The 21563-nt window shown below is 38.3% G+C and overlaps 1 protein-coding gene across 2 annotated transcripts; it reads right to left on the minus strand.

Annotated features, from left to right (window-relative positions):
• Positions 1 to 20220: 20220 nt before the first annotated feature.
• LOC145955343 (uncharacterized) lies at positions 20221 to 21348 on the minus strand. Of its 2 annotated transcripts, none has more exons than XM_083070001.1 (2): positions 21228 to 21348; positions 20221 to 21106 (listed from the first exon to the last, which is right to left on the minus strand). In XM_083070001.1, exons 1-2 carry the CDS (start codon positions 21322 to 21324, stop codon positions 20259 to 20261), a joined length of 945 nt encoding a protein of 314 aa, XP_082926127.1. In that variant the 5' UTR covers positions 21325 to 21348; the 3' UTR covers positions 20221 to 20258. The 2 variants fall into 2 exon arrangements, with proteins under 2 accessions (XP_082926127.1, XP_082926125.1); XM_083069999.1 differs by having other exon boundaries at positions 21183 to 21324.
• Positions 21349 to 21563: the final 215 nt, after the last annotated feature.

Here is a 21563-nt window from a genome sequence, read left to right on the forward strand (position 1 = left end):
TGAATTAAATAACATTAATAAATCAAAATGTGGAGATCATATGTGAAGAATAATTCTTCTACGAAACTCCCGAAAACAAAGGCAGCTAAATCAATGTTTGTCCTTTGACTAAGAAGAATAATATGTAACAAGTCAAGGTAGCGCACGTGTGATGAATAAATAAACCATTTCTAGGTCTCGTACGACCCAAAAAACTTTGGGAGAAAAAGAAAGAGAAGATGACCCACCCAAAAACCAAGATTTGCTTGGAAAAAGTAAAATATCGGTTTAAAATATATCATATGAAATAATACACTTTTATTTATGTATTTTACAATTAATTTATTATCTTAAAGGTGCCATTAATTCATTAAATATCGGTTTATTATTAATAATACTAATTAAAATATAAATATCATTTTTTTTTGTTTTAATATAATATAAAATTCCCTTTAAAATATAATATAAATTTTATTTTTAATCAATATTTTTAATACAAAATTTATTCTTCTTCATTAAACTTTTGTAGAGTTTATCTTTCATCATAGTTATAAATTGTTGAGCAATGAAACTTTATGTTTGAACATTTTCATAACGTCGATTTTGATTTTTTCAAATGACCAATAAAGAGAAAGATTTAAGACATTCAACTTAATGTATTTAATGTAAGAGTTAGTTTTTGCGATCAAAACATTATTTATCACAAAATATTACGGTACTATAAATAAATAAATAAATAAAACTAGAGATATAGATTTGCAAATCAATTCAATTTAATGTAAAATTATATTGATAGATTGCAAAGCAAATGTTTGGACATTCTCATAAAGTTGATTCTCATTTCTTCAAATGGTCAAGGAAGGGGGGAGTTATAAGACATTCAACTTAATGTGTTTAATGTAAGAGCTAGTTTTTGTGATCTAAACATTATTTACCGCAAAATATCACAATATTATAAATAAATAAATAAAACTAAGGATATAGATAATATTAAATGTTTTTGTAAATCAATTCAATTTAATATAAAATCATATTAAGTATTTGAATTAATGTAACGAAATATAAAATAATTTTTTTAGTTTCTTTTGTAAAAAATTATAAAGTTGAATTATTCGATAAATTTTTTTAATTTAATAGTTGAAACATTTAAATCAACTCTTATATGTCAAACAAAAATCTCTATCATGAAAGTGTTTTTACAAAAAACTTTTTTTTTTTGACGAAAAGAGGGTTAAAAAATTTTTAACTTCTAATTTATTTTAATTTTAATTTATCATAATTATTTATGAATTTAATTTAATTTTTTTTAATATAAATTATCAATAAATAAAAATAATATTATGTTACAATAAAATATAATTTATATATTAAAAAATTATATATATATATATATATATATATATATATATATATATTATGGATAGCTATCGTTGAGTAATTAAAAATTGAAACAAATGACAAAAGCAGTAGGGCCGGCATTTTTTTTTAGCGATCCAAAACAATAGGATTGTTAGAGATTCGAATATTTGCTTTCCATGACCCATAAAGAACGTGATGGGCCTAACGGGCTCATTGAATGACACAACGCTGGCCTCCTCAAAGAACTCTGAAATTTTATATAAATTAGTGTAACCGTTAAAATAGGAGCTACACATTTTTTACCTTCACACAAATTAATGCTTCACTACAAGAAATGTTACATGTAATGATAAATAAAAAATGTCATTATATGTATAATATATGTAAGTATATGTCTATTTGACATATAGTTACACACAATTTTAGTGTTGATTTTGAATGAGATTTAACAACATATTTTATATGTCACTATAGTCTATACTTACACTTTTTAATAATATATCAATATATATTGTAGTTATTGTGTGGATAAAAGTAATTTTTAGTAACATATATAGTGTCATTATGGATGTGTGTCACTATATGACAATTTTGTTGTAGTGACAGCTTAAAAAAACAAGTATTTAACTAATAAGAAAGATCATTTATGTTATAGTGAATGAAAAGGAAATGTTGAAATATGACACTTTATATAAGAATATATAATTTATCAGAATTTTTTGTTATTAATTTTACCATAAATAATCAGTATGTATAAATTATTGTAAACTTTCTTATAAAGTTTGATTTCTATAAATAATAATAATAATTGATAATCATTTTTTTCTCGTAATATTTTTTCTTTCTGATATAAAGATAAATCTTGAAAAAAGTAATTATATTTATATATATTTTAAAGATGAATATTTTAGAATCATATGTCATAGAAAGAATACACCATAAATCTTAGACACTTAATGATCAATGCTTTTGCTACCTACATGACATATCAAATTATTGACACCTAATCGATAAATTCAGTCAAACCGAAATCTAAGACACTTGATAATCAATGCTTTTGTGTATGTTTGAGTTGGCGTTAGAAGTCTTCTAAACCCACATTCATTTAAAAGTTACAAAATTTTACTTTTTATTTTTTTGTTTTGAAAAGTGGGATTTCACGTTTTTTTTTTGCCAAAGAACCACTGAATAAAGAGACTTGTACAATCAGTTATGTATTTTATCATTCATTCAAAATACATTAACTTTAGCATTAGAGTATTTGCATGTATCGCTACTGAAGAGTATCAATACCAACAAAGACGCTACAACTACCACCGTGTAGATTTGCTAGAAATACTTTTTTTCCCCTCATCTCACATAGTCAATGAGAAATTAGTGGCATTTGGTTCAAACTATATATTTAGAGTGGATAAAAATTCCATAATTTAAGATACATACATATATATTCTCTCAATTATATGTAGGTTTGTCATTGCTCATAATGATATTATTTACAAATTTTTTATAATAAAGGATCATGATTACTTTTTCCTTGATCATATAACTTTTAAAAATGTTGAGCAGTTTTTCTTTTTTTTTTATTTATTAGAAATTTAAGATTTGCTTACTATTTAATCAAAAGAAGTTATATTAAAGTGATTAATAATCGATCTAGTTGTGATTGATTCTATACTCGGTTTCACTGAACTAACAATTTTTTATTTATTAAAATTATGAGATCTTGTTAGATTGGTATATATTAAAAATAAAGTGATATTTTCTATTGTAATTCTGATTAAATCTAAGATAACGATCGAATATAAATTCTGTTAAAAAACAGTGTCAAACCGCAATACTAACTTGTTGATAGTACAATTTTAATTTAAATAAACTTTTAAGCAACGTACGGTGCATAACTAAAAATGATCTTCACAGAGACATTTTCCCTTGTATTTATAATTTTGAAGTGTTTCGACAACTAATTTAAACAATTTTAAACAACCCTACTATAAATTTTGAATAATTTACAAGATGAAATTAATTGAATACTTCTATTGTCTTTCCTGAACATTAATTTTTTTATTTTATTTTATCTTTTAATTACAAAATCAATAGTAAAGGTCAAGAGACTAAAGTGAAAGAAAAATTCATTAGTACTACTGTTAGGCGTACTCGAAAATCATGTGACTCGAAAAGATTGATAGTGCTGCCTGAGAAGTAAAATCAACACATGCTGAATACTTGTGACTAATCTCATGTGGGGCGTGAGAGCACTCGAAATTATGGGACTCGAAAAAACAAGTGTTGCTCGAGAATAGTTGAAAAGTTGAGACTCTCAGAACATGGAGGTTAAGCCAAAACGGTTACCAAAAAATCAATCGAGGAAACAAGGAACGTGGGAAGAGCGGTTAAAGGAAGTTGTGAGTCAAGACCACGTAGCAAATATAGTGGATAGCGGTTATGAGTCAAAAGCGTACATGTACAGAATTAACCGCCCTTGATTGCTCTATAAATACAAGGAGTACGGACCTTTACGGAGGTCGGAAAACTCATACTCTAACCAAATTCTGAAGCATTCTCTGCCTGCACATATGGCTTCCATGCGAGGAATCATCTTTGGGTATGATTACTTCTCGGCCACTTGTCTTTTCTCTTTTTAGGAGTAGGATTAGTGTAGTCTTTCTTTTCTCTTCTCTCCTTTTAATTACGTAGTTATAGACTTTAATCTTGTAATGCTTGAACATTATGTAATTTGAACATGATTTGTATTGCGAATGTATACATTGTTCATTCTATTCATATTGTTATTTGCATGCGGGAACATTGCTTGTTTGTTTTAATCGAAGAACATTTTGAAACAAGTAGTTGCTAAGACTTTTTCATCCTACTCTTCATTCGCGGTAACACGATAACACAGTAAAGCACCTAAATTGAAATACGTTCGTATGCTAGTCTAAATAAAAAGAACCCAGGATTTGATGGTTAATTCCACCGTAAACAAATTGGCACGCCCGGTGGGACTCGTTTAATTCAGAACATAATTGGACTAGTTTAGGTGTGTGAATTGCATGAGATTAAGGAGTGGGAGAACTATGTCTACGTCTAATAATCCGAATGCAAGCCATAATAATGCAAATGTAGAACAGCCTAACCCCAATCCTGATAGTGCTACTAATGTGACCGGGGGGGCAAGGTCTCCTCCTGTGTTACTCGAAAACACAGCAAGGCCAAATAATGTAACTCAGGAACTGGTAGATGTCACGAGGGAGTATCCTTGGGGTATGCCACCTAATTGGCGAAGTACCCAACCTATACATGCTGATATGCCAGTACCCTTGATAGGGCCTAATCCCCAAATGCATATATCCCCACAGGGATATAATCCTGGACCAAACGGCATGGGGTTTGTTATGCAAGACCCCTATCAACATATAGGAACGAGTCAGGAAGGTTCGTTAATTCGACAAGGCAGTTACGTACCCACTGGAATTAGTAACCAGGCTATGATGGCTCTTAGACAGCAAATGGACCATAGTAATCATGACATGGTCAATTTGTTGTCAACTCAAATGCATAACATTATGACTCCCCTGTATGAATTGATAAACAAAATAGGGGATAAACTAGGTGAGGGAACACCTTCGAGAGCCATGAGTGCGAACTTGAATGACAGAGAAAACCTTGGGGGGCATGGAAATTTTCAGAATGTAATTCGACTTAATGGGAATCCCAATGATCATTTAGACCAGATGGTGGAAAGAATATTAAATAGGCATGGATTCGATGTAGGTCGAAACGAACGCCCATATTTCGTGTCAGCTTTTCCTGATTATATTACCCAAGCAGAACTACCCTGAGGAGTAAAAGTACCCAAGTTCTCGAAATTTGCAGGAGAATTGACTGAGTCAACAGTTGAACACATAGCTAGGTATGGAGTCGAATGTGGGGATTTAGCAAATAACGAATATTTAAAAATGAAATATTTCCCTAGTTCATTGACTAAACATGCTTTTACATGGTTTACTACCTTACCTCCTAATTCGATACACACATGGGTACAGTTAGAGGGTAGTTTCCATGAACACTTCTTTAGAGAGGAAACAAAAGTTAGTATAGTCGATCTGATGAATATCAAAAGACAAGATAATGAAACTTTGGATGACTATTTGAATAGATTCAGGCAATTAAAATCTCGATGTTACACCAATATACCTGAACATTGTAGACCCCTAAAATTGTCCGGGTCGGAAATAAAGCTTGAAGACTCTCGAAGACTGAAGGAAGATCAGCCAGAAGGACTCCTGGAAGGCCCTAGGAGGGTTCTCTGTAGGTCTAGAGGTCTTAGAATAGCTTAAAATAAGGAAGTGGAGGGAATGAAGCCCAATACGGCCGTACTGAACTTAATACGGCCGTATTGAAGCTTCAATACGGCCGCAATGAACTCAATACGGCCGTATTGAAGTTTCTGAAACTTCAATACGGCCGTACTGAAATCAATACGGCCGTATTGAAGCTTCAATACAGCCGTAGTGAACTCAATACGGCCGTATTGAAATTTCTGAATTTCAATACGGCCGTATTGAACTCAATACGGCCGTATTGAAGTTCAAAAATTTCAATACGGCCGTATTGATTCCATAGCCCGTATTGCGCCTGTTCCCTATAAATATGACGTCAATTGGACGTCATAGGACACTTTTGAAGATAGTTTTAACCCTCTCCTTGAGTATTCTGGGGTTTTTGGAGCAGTGTTCTGCCCTAGAAATCACTCGGAGAGTTGATCCGACGAAGTTCTTGAGCCCCGAGCCATTTTGCTTGAGGATCGAACCTAGTCGAAGGGAAATCCTCCGGATTTCCATAGTTAAAATTTTATAGGAGGGAGCGAGCGGGCTTGTAGAGCGAGGGAACGCCAAAAAGCTTCCCAGTTTTACTCGAAATATATAAAAGCACGCTTCAAAGGTTTCTTCTTAAATCCTTCCTTTTACTGCTTTCTGTGTGCATATTAAAAATTGTCATCATGTAGATATCTAAAGTATAATCGCTTATAATAAATAGGGGTAATTTAGTAATTTTATATTGTTATTTTAGAAATAATCTGTCATAGGGAACCCGAAAGGGGCGCTGTGGGGTGCTAACACCTTCCTCACGCGTAACCGACTCCCTTACCCGACTCTGGTTGTAATGGCCGAAGTCAATTTTTGAATCGATTGCCTTATCCCTTTTTCCAATGTTTTGAGTAAAACATTGGTGGCGACTCCAAAGAACCCTCCTTTTACGAAAACCGCTAATCCATGGAGGGTCCCGCTTGGGATTAACATGGATTGGTGAGCCTTTTAATAAAATTGCTCGTTTGACGAGGTCTCAGTTTGAGAATAAGTCATTCTAGCAATCCACATTTTTAAACAAATAAACGAGTCCAACCATCCTTCGCGAATGCCGAAAGCCCGTTTCGGGCCGGTGGCGACAGATGGCGACTCCACTGGGGAAGCCTCGAGAGTCAGTCCCATTTAGTGACAGATTGTTTTTAACAAATAATAGTTAAAATTACTTCATTACCCCTTACTTGTATGATAACATGATTTATTTTTGTGGCTTTAAATAACTGTTGTATGTTTAATTTTCGCAATTGTTTGAAATATAAATTGCACACAAACCTTTGCACACAACAGTTCCCTCTATACCCGGGGGCATGAGTGATTAACCATAGGGAGTGGATGTTAGTACGGCCGGTTGTCGAATGGGTCTATAGGTGCCCGTAGACCGTTGTCGAAAAACATCACTCAAGGTGATAACCATGAACTTGAGTCCGACGGTGCGTTGGAGCTTTCCATCGACCTACGATGAGAGGAATTGGGTCCCTATAATGGGGGCACCTTGGGGGCCTTGGACTGGTGAGAACAGTTAGAACCACCTTGAATATGCACTTTTCTGCAGGATACCCCTACCTCGTGATTCGCTCGTGACTGTTCGTGGATGAGTGAATTGTTTGTGTAAATGCTTATGTGCAATTGTTTGTGCATTAATAAATAACCTCGTAATAAGGTCTAAAGAATAATCCCCATGCATGAAAATACCATGACATGAGAGGAAAGACCATGTGTGGAAATATAATAAAAGTGAGGAGCATGTGCATCATTACCAATAAGATATCATGCATCCTCATAAACCACACATTCTAGGTTCACCAATACCTCTTGACATGAGTAAAAGAGACCCATAATTATCGAGATTCTCCGTTGAGGAGAGATCATAAGTCAAGGAGGGTGGTAACACTCTGTTTTAAAAAGGCAGCGCCTTAAAAATGGAGGGTTATCAAGCTCACATCAAGAGTGTATTCATATCATAAATAAGCTAATTAGAATAAACATTCATTTTAGAAAGTGGCTGGTCATCTCTTTGTCCTCACGCGCGCGCAGAAAATCAAGAAAATGGAAGCGCTGGGGGAGCAAAATAAGAAGCTCACAACCGAGCTCTCTCAGCTCAACAAGAAAATGGACGCGTTGGAGGAACGAAATAAGGAGCTTACAGCCGAGCTCTCACAGCTCAAAGAGCAAATGACGCAAATGATGGAACTCATGCGTCACCACAACATACAAGGGGCTGAGCACAGTGACCATGAGTCCCATCATGTTGGAGGAAGAGTGGAACAAGAGCTGAAAAGCGGGAAGCTAGCTAAACCTTCCCAATCATTTAAAGCTAAGAAGACCTTTGGGAAGAAGAAGGAGAGAGAAGTCAGTGCCATAACCATCTCTTCGTCTTCTTCCACTTCGAAGTCAGGAAGATCGCAATTCAAACCTGTGAAGAAGTTTGATAAACTTCCGACCACATATAGCGACATCCTGCCGAAGCTAGTGGAAGCACGTCTTCTAGCTTACGTTCCACTAAAGAAGATTGATCCACCTCATCCCAGTTGGTACAAACCACAAGACAAATGTTTATACCATTCGGGGGCATCGGGGCATTCAACGGAGAACTGCAGAGCTCTCAAATATAAGGTCCAAGACCTTATTGATGCCGGGTGGATCACTTTTGATTCGATAGCGCCCGACGTGAGCAAGAATCCTCGGCCAAAGCAGGATTAGAGAGAATAACAAGCCATGATAGGGCCCCTCCACTTTTTTCTTTTAGGGACTCATGATTAGTACCCGAGATCATGAGGACCTTTTCATGTAAATAAGGGTTTTGTACAGTTTTACATACATATATCAATAAAGAGGCATTTTTCATACATTACTCTCTCTTTTGTTCTTTTCTCTCTTTCCTCATTAACATTAATAATTCTAAACCTAAACAGAACCAATAAAATAATTATGTCTGTAATTGTTCGCTCTGACCGGGATCCGAAAGTTGAGGATAAACGGGTTGAGTTGGACAGTGATGAGGAGACCATCTCTCCGGATCTGCAAAGACTGCTAGATCAAGAAACTCGTCTACTCCAACCGTGTCAAGAGAAATTAGAGACCGTGAATTTGGGGCAAGGCCGAGAGATAGAAGAGGTCAACATTGGGACCCATATCAGTGATGAAATAAAGACTAATGTTTCCACTATGATTATAATAAAATCATTCTTTCTCATTGCTTCTTTTCTTGCTTATAATAAAATTCTAAACCACATTTTTTTAACCCTGTTTGAATAAACATGAATGAGGTTAAAATCATCTTAATAATAATAAACCCGCATCATTTTTATGTGGAAGTGTGTGTGACAACTTGGAGCACCTTCCCTTGGCCTCGACAAGTTCCATCATGGATAAAAAAAGAGAAGAAATCCTGCAAAAATAAAAGCAAAAGACCCGCTAGGAATCCCATGAAAGGGTGACCTAGGCAAAAGTTAGGGTTGCAAAAATGAACAAAAACAAAAGTCCGCTAAAACGCCACAAAAGGGTGTTTTAGGCAAAAATAAGGACAATAAAAAAAAAAAAAAAAGAAATCCATGATGGTACCACGAACCGAATTCAAAAAGAAAGGTTCAAGAGAAGCTATCCAAGTTGTCAAAATCACAACGTCAATAAACAAAGATTTTATTAACTTCATAAGTGTTTAATCAAACAAGCCTAAACACATAAGCCCACCTCGGCTAACCATTCTTACAAAAACCATTTTTGAAAAATAAATGCCCTCTAAAACACAAACTTCAAAACAAAAATATCTTTCCCTTCTTTTCTCTCTTGTCCCAAAAGATTTTAGAATAATCTAGTGGAAGCATGGAGAAATAAATCATCACCGAAAATGGATCTAATCAGAATAATAAAATGGTGGAAGAACTGTGCCAAGAATTCAAGATCCAACACCACAACTCTTCCCCATATCGGCCAAAGATGAATGGGGCAGTCGAGGCAACCAATAAGAACATCAAGAAAATAGTGCAAAAGATGGTTGTCTCATTTAAAGACTGGCATGAGATGTTACCCTTTGCTCTTCATAGCTATAGGACTTCAGTACGCACGTCTGCAGGAGCTACTCCATTCTCCCTCATCTATGAGATGGAGGCAGTTCTACCCGTCGAAGTCGAAAAACCTTATATAAGGGTAATCATGGAAGCAAAACTTTCCGAGGCAGAAAGGGTTCAAAGCCGATACGACCGGTTGAACCTTATCCAAGAGAAACGGCTGAACGCCATATGCCATGGTCAAGCCTATCAGAGGAAGATCAAAAAGGCTTTTGACAAGAAAGTCCACCCTCGAGTCTACCATGAGGGAGAGTTGGTAATAAAGAAATTACTACCAACTCAAAAGGATAAAATCGGAAAGTGGGCCCTAAATCACGAAGGACCGTACGTGGTAAAACGAGCTTTCTCAGGAGGAGCATTGATCCTCACAAACATGGATGGAGAAGAACTTTGATACCTAGTCAACACTGACGTGGTAAAGAAGTACTATGCTTGAAGACGTTGCTTGCATAGGCCCGCTAGGATGAAAACCCAAAAAAGGGCGTCCTAGGCAAAAGTTAGGGCAAAATAAAAAGCCTGCCAGTACAAGGGTACTAGGCAAAACAAAGGCAAAATCATCCCCGCTAGGATACGTCCTAGGCAAAAGTTAGGGGCAAAAGAATAAGATGTAAAAGCAAAGCAAGCAACGATCGCTTGAATTGAAAACCGAAAGGCGGTTCAAGTGATTATCTTCTAGAAGCAAGCGTCTTGCAGCATCTACACTCCTGGCTCAGGCCGAAGCAATTAGGGGAACGTAAAGAGCAACAATTACAGATATAATTGTTAATCCCCAATGTATATAGCCTACCCTGGCCAGCCATTCTTCAGAAATTTCCTTCTGTATATCTTTCTGTAAAAACACTTGTGAATATCAATAAAATATCTATTCATTTCTCTTCTCTCTTGACCATGTGATTATGCCTCTAAATTGGTATTTCATAAAAATTGTACGAAATTCCTTTAATAATTGGTCAATAAAGAAAATTGGAGGGATTCCTATAAAATCCATAATCTCCTGCATAAAAGGCTCACAAAATATTCCCTCACGTCGACGACAGAAATTCCTTCAAGAAGAGGAGGATAGGGAGAGCCATTCATTTTTAAAAAAGCATTAATAAAATAATCAAACTTGCATTTGTGCATCACACACACATTAGTTGCACATTCAAAGACCTTATCATGAGGCAATTGCATAAAATAGAAAAAAATAGAAAATTGCTTGTGTATGGCAGCGGTCAACAGAAAAAGCCGCAAATCAACAGAAAAGGCAAAAAATACAAAAAAGCCAAAAATGACAAAAAGGCAAAAGATTTGGAAAATCAATCGCCTCTTTCAGAATAACTAAGCCTGGAGAGGCTTGCCGAAATAATACTCTTTCAGAATAATTGAGCCTGGAGATGCTCGCCAAAATAATACTCTTTCAGAATAACTAAGCCTGGAGAGGCTTGCCGAAATAATACTCTTTCAAGAATAATTGAGCCTGGAGAGGCTCGCCGAAATAATACTCTTTCAGAATAACTAAGCCTGGAGAGGCTTGCCGAAATAATACTCTTTTAGAATAACTGAGCCTGGAGAGGCTTGCTGAAATAATACTCCCCAGAGATATTTCAACTCAAGCTCATAGAACAAATCCCCAGCGAGAGTTACCAAAGCAAAATCGTCAAAATCCCCAATGGAAGTACGATCTCCCAAGCAGAATATCCAAGTCAAAGGACTTAAACTTCCTCAGTGAAGATAGCTCTCCAACTCAGGCGTTGAGTGAATCTAAGCCTGTAGAGGCTTCCTAAATAATACTCTGGGATACATAAGATCCCCAAATCCCCAGTCGCCTACTCAAGAGGCATTCCTACAAAAAGAAAAAATCAAAAAATATCAATAAATATTCCCCAAGCGGAATGCGGCATCCAGCCAAGCACCAAACATCAAGGTTATTTGCCTAACAGAAGAGGCCATTCAAGAAATGAATGACAAAATCCCCAGTGGATAACAGCCTACACAGAGGCAGCAAAAATCAGAAAATCCAAAAGAGATACCCAAATAAGGACAACCGGGATACTCCACCTACGTCAAAAGGACGTCAGCCAAACATAAGGCATCGCTCAAAGAGAGAGCATCTGTGTCTACACCTCAAGGAGTCAAAAATTCCCCATGGGTAGCAACAATGCAATGCAAGTTGGGGCACAGGAACCTATGAATGACTGCACATCCCCTAGACGGATCCCTGCGTTATCCAGCCCTCAACGGCACAAAATCAGAAAAACAAACCGTCGAAGCAGCATTGTGGACTGTGGAGACAAACTATACTCAACTGCCTCATGTTGAGAGGCAGGGCCTGGAGAGGCGATACTCAACTACCTCATGTTGAGAGGCAGGGCCTGGAGAGGCGATACTCAACTACCTCATGTTGAGAGGCAGGGCCTGGAGAGGCAATACTCAACTGCTGAATGTTAAGAGGCAGGGCCTGGAGAGGCGATACTCAACTACCTCATGTTGAGAGGCAGGGCCTGGAGAGGCGATACTCAACTACCTCATGTTGAGAGGCAGGGCCTGGAGAGGCGATACTCAACTACCTCATGTTGAGAGGCAGGGCCTGGAGAGGCGATACTCAACTGCCGAATGTTAAGAGGCAGGAACTGCTGAATGTTAAGAGGCAAGGCCTGGAGAGGCGATACTCAACTACCTCATGTTGAGAGGCAGGGCCTGGAGAGGCGATACTCAACTACCTCATGTTGAGAGGCAGGGCCTGGAGAGGCGATACTCAACTACCTCATGTTGAGAGGCAGGGCCTGGAGAGGCGATACTCAACTGCCGAATGTTAAGAGGCAGGAACTGCTGAATGTTAAGAGGCAAGGCCTGGAGAGGCAATACTCAACTGCTGAATGTTAAGAGGCAGGGCCTGGAGAGGCAATACTCAACTGCTGAATGTTAAGAGGCAGGGCCTGGAGAGGCAATACTCAACTGCTGAATGTTAAGAGGCAGGGCCTGGAGAGGCAATACTCAACTGCTGAATGTTAAGAGGCAGGGCCTGGAGAGGCAATACTCAACTGCTGAATGTTAAGAGGCAGGGCCTGGAGAGGCAATACTCAACTGCTGAATGTTAAGAGGCAGGGCCTGGAGAGGCAATACTCAACTGCTGAATGTTAAGAGGCAGGGCCTGGAGAGGCAATACTCAACTGCCGAATGTTAAGAGGCAGGGCCTGGAGAGGCGGTACTCAACTACCAAGGTTGTCAGAAACGCCGAGGTATGCATCAACCTGGAGAGGCTACTCAACAATTTTCCACCAGAAGACATTACAAGTCAGAAGGTTGGCACATTACCCGGACAATTGGGTCAACTCCTTTACTTGTCAATCGGTACACCAAAAGGCCGTTTGACTAAGTAAAGGGGGGGCAGCTGTAGACCCCTAAAATTGTCCGGGTCGGAAATAAAGCTTGAAGACTCTCGAAGACTGAAGGAAGATCAGCCAGAAGGACTCCTGGAAGGCCCTAGGAGGGTTCTCTGTAGGTCTAGAGGTCTTAGAATAGCTTAAAATAAGGAAGTGGAGGGAATGAAGCCCAATACGGCCGTACTGAACTTAATACGGCCGTATTGAAGCTTCAATACGGCCGCAATGAACTCAATACGGCCGTATTGAAGTTTCTGAAACTTCAATACGGCCGTACTGAAATCAATACGGCCGTATTGAAGCTTCAATACAGCCGCAGTGAACTCAATACGGCCGTATTGAAATTTCTGAATTTCAATACGGCCGTATTGAACTCAATACGGCCGTATTGAAGTTCAAAAATTTCAATACGGCCGTATTGATTCCATAGCCCGTATTGCGCCTGTTCCCTATAAATATGACGTCAATTGGACGTCATAGGACACTTTTGAAGATAGTTTTAACCCTCTCCTTGAGTATTCTGGGGTTTTTGGAGCAGTGTTCTGCCCTAGAAATCACTCGGAGAGTTGATCCGACGAAGTTCTTGAGCCCCGAGCCATTTTGCTTGAGGATCGAACCTAGTCGAAGGGAAATCCTCCGGATTTCCATAGTTAAAATTTTATAGGAGCGAGCGAGCGGGCTTGTAGAGCGAGGGAACGCCAAAAAGCTTCCCAGTTTTACTCGAAATATATAAAAGCACGCTTCAAAGGTTTCTTCTTAAATCCTTCCTTTTACTGCTTTCTGTGTGCATATTAAAAATTGTCATCATGTAGATATCTAAAGTATAATCGCTTATAATAAATAGGGGTAATTTAGTAATTTTATATTGTTATTTTAGAAATAATCTGTCATAGGGAACCCGAAAGGGGCGCTGTGGGGTGCTAACACCTTCCTCACGCGTAACCGACTCCCTTACCCGACTCTGGTTGTAATGGCCGAAGTCGATTTTTGAATCGATTGCCTTATCCCTTTTTCCAATGTTTTGAGTAAAACATTGGTGGCGACTCCAAAGAACCCTCCTTTTACGAAAACCGCTAATCCATGGAGGGTCCCGCTTGGGATTAACATGGATTGGTGAGCCTTTTAATAAAATTGCTCGTTTGACGAGGTCTCAGTTTGAGAATAAGTCATTCTAGCAATCCACATTTTTAAACAAATAAACGAGTCCAACCATCCTTCGCGAATGCCGAAAGCCCGTTTCGGGCCAGTGGCGACAAACATGAACTAGTTAGGATTGCGGCGACAGGGTTAGATTTCTCGATACGCAAGAAGTTAGTAAACGAACAGTTGAGGGATATGGCCCAACTGGCTGAAAAAGTGAGAAAGATCGAACAAATTAAACTAGAAAAAGAAAGGTTGAGAAAATTTGACAAATTTGTTCGAAAGGAGAAGGTAGCGTATTTAGAAAATTCAGATCTTGGGGAAGATTCTAATTGTGAAGTCTCGAGTGAGGAGTTTGAGATCAACTTAGCAGAACTACGCCCTGGCCCTACGTATCAGTGTCAAATGTTAAAACCAGGAGATAATGTAGAAGGTAATTCGAGTAAAAAGTATAGTTTTGATGTAACGAAAGCGGAAAAAATATTTGATATTTTATTAAGAGATAAACAAATCATACTCCCAGAAAATCATAAAATTCCCCCATTCGAGCAAAGAAAAGGAAAGAAATTTTGTAAATATCATAATATGTATGGTCATTGGACTAACAATTGTGTGCGTTTCAGGGATTTTATCGAAAAGGCGATTACTGATGGTCGCCTTGCTTTTGAGGAGAAAGATATGAAAGTGGACACAGACCCATTTGCTGCTCATACTGGATATGTCGAGCCAGTCTCGATAGGAGGGATCAATATGGTGGATGTCACTGTCAAAGAGGATGACAATATTGAGCCCATTTCTGATGAGAAGCTCGAGGAACTAATGGAAGATTTTGCTAAGGAGCAGGAGCCCATTTATCCTAAAGAGGGGGATAGCTTAGTTGATTTCTTGTCGAAAAAGAAAGAAGCTGATAGAGAAGTGATGTTATGCCCTCGATGTAGTGTTGTATTTGATAGGGCTGCTGCTAAGGCTTTTGAGGAGTCAGATATGATGATGAATTATAAGGCTGAAAACCTTCGACAAAAGCCTAAGCCCAACGTCGGGTTGAATGCTGGGTTAACTATGAGGCAGGTTCACATGCCTCAATATAACGCTCCAGTAGGAAAGATGGAGATGTATAATTCATCGAGGTTTGGTAACACTTTTGTTCCAAATGCTAATGTGCCTATTGGCAAATGGAATGCACCACCAAGACCTATGGTCGGAGGAATAGGTCGAGGGAAACAAGTGATGGCTTATCCACGGAACCCAGTGCAAGGAAATCTAGGGAAATTCCCAACGGGAAGTTATGGTCGTGGCTTTCGACAACCTTTCAACAATTTGAGTAAAACTCAGTGGAGAAGACAACAAAGGATGCGGAAAGCTACTTTTGAAGGAGTAAAAGGAAATCGTTTTTCGATCCCTGTTCGCTAGAGAGGAGAGTCATCTCAAAAGTTCGTTGACGATGATGAGGACATGATCACTGATTGCTTCGAGAGTGGCTTCGAGGACTCTTTAGAGGACATTTGTGGGGTAGTTTCGATCTTACCAACTGAGTATGCTGGAGCCATGGAAGCTGTGAATGAACAAGAAGATATCCATCGAGAGGACTTCTTCGAGGACCCCAATTATGAGTCAAAAATCATATGGGTTAACCAAATATCAAGGGTTATTCCCAAGTTTAACACTGCTGTGTTCGATTCTCCTACTGAGGAGATGAAAGGACACCTCAAGCCTTTATTGCTGACATTGTTGATTGAGGGGCAAGAGGTAAATAAAGTTCTTGTTGATGGAGGGGCAGCTGTGAACATCCTACCCAAGACAATGCTGAAGAGGTTTGGAAAGTCCTTAGCGGATTTAAAACCTCACAACATAATGATTTCGGATTATGCCGGAAAGTCTTCTCAGCCTGAAGGTATGATTCTGCTCGACGTACAAATTGGAAGTGTAAGGAGGACTACAATGTTCATAGTAACGCCATCTATGGCAAACTTTAACGTCCTGCTAGGTCGAGAATGGATTCATGGAGTAGGAGCTGTTCCATCCACTGTACACCAAAAGATATTTTTTTGGAATGATGATGAAGGGTTAGAGATGCTTGAAGCTGATCAGAAAACCTATGAAGTTGGGATGTATTTCGCGGACCAACAACTGACAGCGTTTGCGAAAACTAAACCTTTTGATGCTTACAATTCTAGAATGATGGATGAAGAAGAAGGCATTAAGAAGATGTTTTGCTGGGATGTAAGGAGAGGTTTTGTGATTCGAGCCGAGAAGGATTCGGCTCCACTTGAAGAATGAAGGATAAAGATCCTTACTCGAGCTTTTTAGCTCGAATATCGGCTTACGTAGCCGATCGAACGGCCAATATGGCCGAAGAAGTGCAAAGTGAAAAAGCATTTTTTAAGGAAGTTGATAAAAACAGTACGGCCACATGGGCCGATGAAAAACAAAAAATGGAAAATCAAGGAGACCAGGGAGTTTCCAACAAAAAAGAAAACAAAAAAAAAGGAAATCAAGGAGACCAAGATGTCTCGGGCAAAGAAGAAGATCGAGGGAACGGAAAAGGCCACGCGGTCGAAAAAATAACAGAAAACCAAGAGCAAGAGCTAGATCCCAAGTTGGATTGTATCTTCGACGACTCACCGTTGGGATTCGAAAGAACGGAGAAAGAGGAATATAAGTTAGAATCTCAGGATCCACTTGAAGAGGTAAACTTAGGAACGGGTGAGGCTAGAAGAGTAACCTACGTGAGCAAATTCTTGCAAGGAAATCTAAAGGAGGAATTGCTTCGAGTTTTACATGAGTATAAAGATTGCTTCGCATGAGATTACGAGGAAATGCCAGGATTAGATCGAGAATTGGTGGAACATAGGTTACCCACAGTCCCTGGAAAGAGACCTGTTAAGCAAAACCCTCGAAGATTTGCCCCTGAAGTAGTCGAGAAAATTAAAGAAGAAATTGAAAGACTGCTAAAAGCGAAGTTTATTAGAACTTCAAGATATGTTGAGTGGGTCTCGAATATTGTGCCTGTGACAAAAAAGAATGGAAAACTCAGAGTCTGCATTGATTTTCGAGATCTCAACAAAGCAACGCCCAAGGATGAATATCCTATGCCTATTGCTGAAAACATGATAGACGCCGCTGCAGGTAATGAAATTATGAGTTTGCTTGATGGTTATTCTGGGTATAACCAAATTTATATTGCAGCTAACGATGTGTCGAAAACTGCTTTTCGATGTCCAGGTGCCTTAGGCGTCTATGAATGGGTGATGATGCCATTTGGATTAAAAAATGCTGGTGCTACTTATCAGAGGGCAATGAATTTAATATTTCATGATCTAATTGGTAAGTTTGTACAAGTATATATTGATGACATAATTGTTGGGTCGAAACGAAAAGAGGATCATCTAAGCCATTTAAAATTATCGTTCGAGAGAATGAGAAAACATGGTTTGAAAATGAATCCACTAAAATGTGCTTTTGGTGTTACAGCAGGAGAGTTTCTGGGGTTTGTCATACACCAGAAAGGAATTGAAGTGGATCGAAACAAAACGAAGGCTATTATGGAGACTAAACCTCCATCGAACAAAAAGGAACTTCAATCTCTCCTAGGTAAAGTGAACTTTTTGCGAAGATTCATATCGAACTTGTCTGGTAAAACTAAAATCTTTTCTCCTCTTTTACGTTTAAAAAAGGAACAAGAATTTCGATGGGATAAAGATCACCAGAAAGCATTCGATAACATCAAAGAGTACTTGGCTCATCCTCCAGTACTCGCACCAATCTCTGAAGGGAAGCAACTGAAGTTGTACATTTCAACTAGTGATTCGACTATTGCGGGCATGCTGGCGCAAGAAGATAAAAATGGCATCGAGAGAGTCATCTATTATCTAAGTCGAATGTTAGTAGGAGCAGAAATTAGATATTCCCCTTTAGAGAAATTGTGTTTAAGTTTATATGTTGCTTGTACAAAGTTGAAGTATTACATTAGGACTCGTGATGTTGTAATATTTTGTCGAAGTAATGTGATTAAGTATATGTTGTGTAAACCTGTTTTACATTCTCGAGTTGGTAAATGGGCACTTGCATTAACTGAATATTCACTTACTTTTGAACCACTAAAAGCAGTTAAAGGTCAAGTACTCGCAGATTTTCTCGCTGATCACTCGAATGAGTCAAAAGAGATTTTATACTTAACCACGAAACCATGGCAATTATATTTTGACGGATCGAAACATGAGTCAGGCGCTGGAATAGGTCTTTTAATCCTAAACCCTCAGGGATTGCCGACAAAAGTGTCACTTAAAATGAACAAAAAGTATTCGAACAACGAAACTGAGTATCAAGCGTTGATAGCTGGACTCGAAATATTAATGGAGTTGGGTGCTCGAAATGTATTGATTCGAGGGGATTCACAATTAGTTGTCAAACAATTAACACAAGAATATAAGTGCTTAAATGAGAGGTTAATTGAATTAAAGGATCGAGTCGTGCAATTACTTAACACTTTTGATGAAGTCGAATTACAACATATTCCTCAAGGCTCAAATATCATTGCAAATAGGTTGGCTCAAACAGCCTCAGGGTATAAAGTAAGTGAAGAATGTCTTGAGTATTTAATCCACACAGAAAATGAATTGGTGGAGCACCGAGAAATTATAAATGTTAGTTCAGTGAGTCAGCAAGATTGGAGAAGCGAATTGATCGAATACTTGCGAAATCCCAACCTAAAGGTAGAAAGGAAGATTAAACTCCAAGCCCTTAGTTATCTTTTACTGAACAATGAATTGTATAAAAAGGGTTTCGACGGAGTTTTATTCAAATGTTTGGGGAAAGATGAGAGCTACATAGCAATGGCGGAGATACATGAAGGTATTTGTGGAGCACATCAAGCTGGAAAGAAAATGAAGTGGGCATTATCAAGAAAAGGTTTGTATTGGCCAACTATGATTAAGGACTGTATCGAATTCGCAAGAAGTTGTGAAGAGTGTCAGAAACATGGACCGATACAAAGAGTGCCGGCCAGTGAGTTGCACTCGATTATCAAGCCTTGGCCATTTCGAGGGTGGGCAATGGATTTGATTGGCCAAATACACCCACCTTCCTCGAAGAACCACAAGTATATACTAGTCGCTATAGATTACTTTACAAAATGGGTTGAAGCTATTCCTTTAAAAGAAGTCGAGCAAAAAGACATAATTGATTTTATCGAGGATCATATTATCACAAGGTTTGGGATTCCTCAAACAATCACTACTGATCAAGGCACAGTTTTTACGGGTCGAAACATTGCTCGATATGCGGAGTCGAGGGGGATTAAGTTAATAACTTCAACACCGTATTATGCTCAAGCAAACGGTCAAGTCGAGGCTGCTAATAAAGTAGTGATTAATTTAATCAAAAGACATATATCAAACAGACCTCGAAGTTGGCATGAGACTCTTGTTCAAGTACTATGGGCTTATAGGAATTCACCTCGAGATGCCACGAAAACTACTCCATATAAATTAGTATATGGCCATGAAGCTATTCTTCCTATTGATATTAATTTACAATCAATTCATATACAAAAACAAAATGAATTACCTGTTGCGGATTATTGGAGTTTAATGTATGACGAGTTGATTTCTTTAGAGGAAGAGAGGTTAATTGCGTTGCAAAATCTTGTGCAACAAAAAGAAAAAATCGAGAAAACATATAATAAGAAGGTCAAAACCCAACGTTTCCAAGTTGGAGATTTGGTATTAAAAGTCATCCTTCCTATAGATCAAAAATCTCGATACTTGGGGAAATGGTCATATAATTGGGAAGGTCCCTTTGTAGTCAAGCAAGTATATTCAAAGAATGCATACGTGATTAAAGGGATAAATGATTCAAGTACAAGCAAAGTCATGAATGGGAAATACTTAAAACATTTTCACAAGAGGGTAGAATGAGAATTGTTCAATACAGGACGAACATAAATTAATAAGAGTGAAAGAAAAGAAAAATCTAAACGCTAATTATTACAAAATTGTTTTTTGAAGTCCTCGAAAGCTTTGTAAGCTTCGTCCAAATTTTTCTTGCGAAGACGCACATTGAGCTTCTAAATGCCTCTTCTGCTCCAAAGTCTTTGCTAATCGAGAAGAAATGGCTTTGCCCTCTTCCTTAAGCCCTGTTTGATGTTGCTTGATCTCTTGACTCTTAACTTTCACTCCATCCTTCTTCGAGCGAGTTCTGTCAAGCTCGTGTTTTAAGGCTTCGATAGCATGTTCGATATCAGCCTCCTCCTTTTGCAATGCTTGTAAAGCAGAAATCATTTCTTCCGTTGATTTCTTGATAGAAACCAACTCGTATCGGAGTTTCTCGAGCTTAGCACGGTCTCCTTCAGTTTCGACCTCAATTTGGGTCACTTCTTGATATGCAGTAGACCACTGAGTTCGAAGTTCCCAGGCGCGGCTAAAGGGCTTGATAAATGCTTGAAGCTCTAAAGAAATATCAGAAGGAAGGTCCGAATAACTGAGCAAGTCATCAATCATTTGTTGCACTTCCGTTTTGAATTCAGGAATGAGGAAGGCTTGATCGAGATCTTCAACGTATGCCTTCGAGCGAAAAGAGTCGAGTAGGGGTTGGTAAGAAGGTGTTTCAGAAGCTGGCTCAACAACCTTCAATTTGTCTTTCTCTGACCCAGAGGGACCACTCGTCCAGTTGTCCAACACCTCGAAGATAGTATTGATATCTTCGTCCTCATCATTAAAGAAACTCATCAAATCCAAATCTGGAGAAGGAATCAAGGAGAGGCCTTGGACAGAAGAAGTAGCACCGCCCTGGGTTGAAGGAGAAGTGGTAAAAGGTCTAGGGGACTCAGTTGAACCTGCACAAAAGTAAATACATAAGAAACTTCCATTAACAAGGTATCATATCGAAGATTAAAGTCGAAAGAAATATACCCTGGTTCGGATCCAAGGGAGGTTGTAGTTCGAAAGAAGGTTCACCTTGAGCGGAGTCTTGCCGCGTCTCCATATTAGTCAAAGGTTCGGGTTGGGGAATCTTACCCTCTTCGACAGGAGGGGGAACTTCTATCGAAGCCATGGCAGAGGCAAGCGCCGCAACATCCACTTGAGGAGTAGACAACTGAGGAAATGAAGATGTCAGGCTAAACATCAAGAGGAAATTTGAGTCACAAGGTATAACAAGATGAACATGTTGGGTTACCTCAGTGGCAAAGGGTACACTTTTCTGCACCTCTTGAGACACCCCTTGAGAAGAATCCAGCGGGATAATCGCAATATCCTATTAATAGGATTTTAGAACGGTTAAAGGCATAAGAG

The sequence above is a fragment of the Cajanus cajan genome, chromosome 2, assembly GCF_000230855.2.
Source record: "Cajanus cajan strain Asha chromosome 2, NIPB_CcT2T_4, whole genome shotgun sequence".
Classification (NCBI taxonomy): Eukaryota; Viridiplantae; Streptophyta; class Magnoliopsida; order Fabales; family Fabaceae; genus Cajanus; species Cajanus cajan.

Excerpts from the sequence above, each read along its gene's own strand:
- LOC145955343 (XM_083069999.1), bottom strand. The coding sequence starts at position 21,324 with ATGGCTTCGATAGAAGTTCCCCCTCCTGTCGAAGAGGGTAAGATTCCC. Across the intron at positions 21,107-21,182 it reads TCCCTTGGATCCGAACCAGG|GTTCAACTGAGTCCCCTAGA; the intron begins GTATATTTCTTT and ends ACTTTTGTGCAG.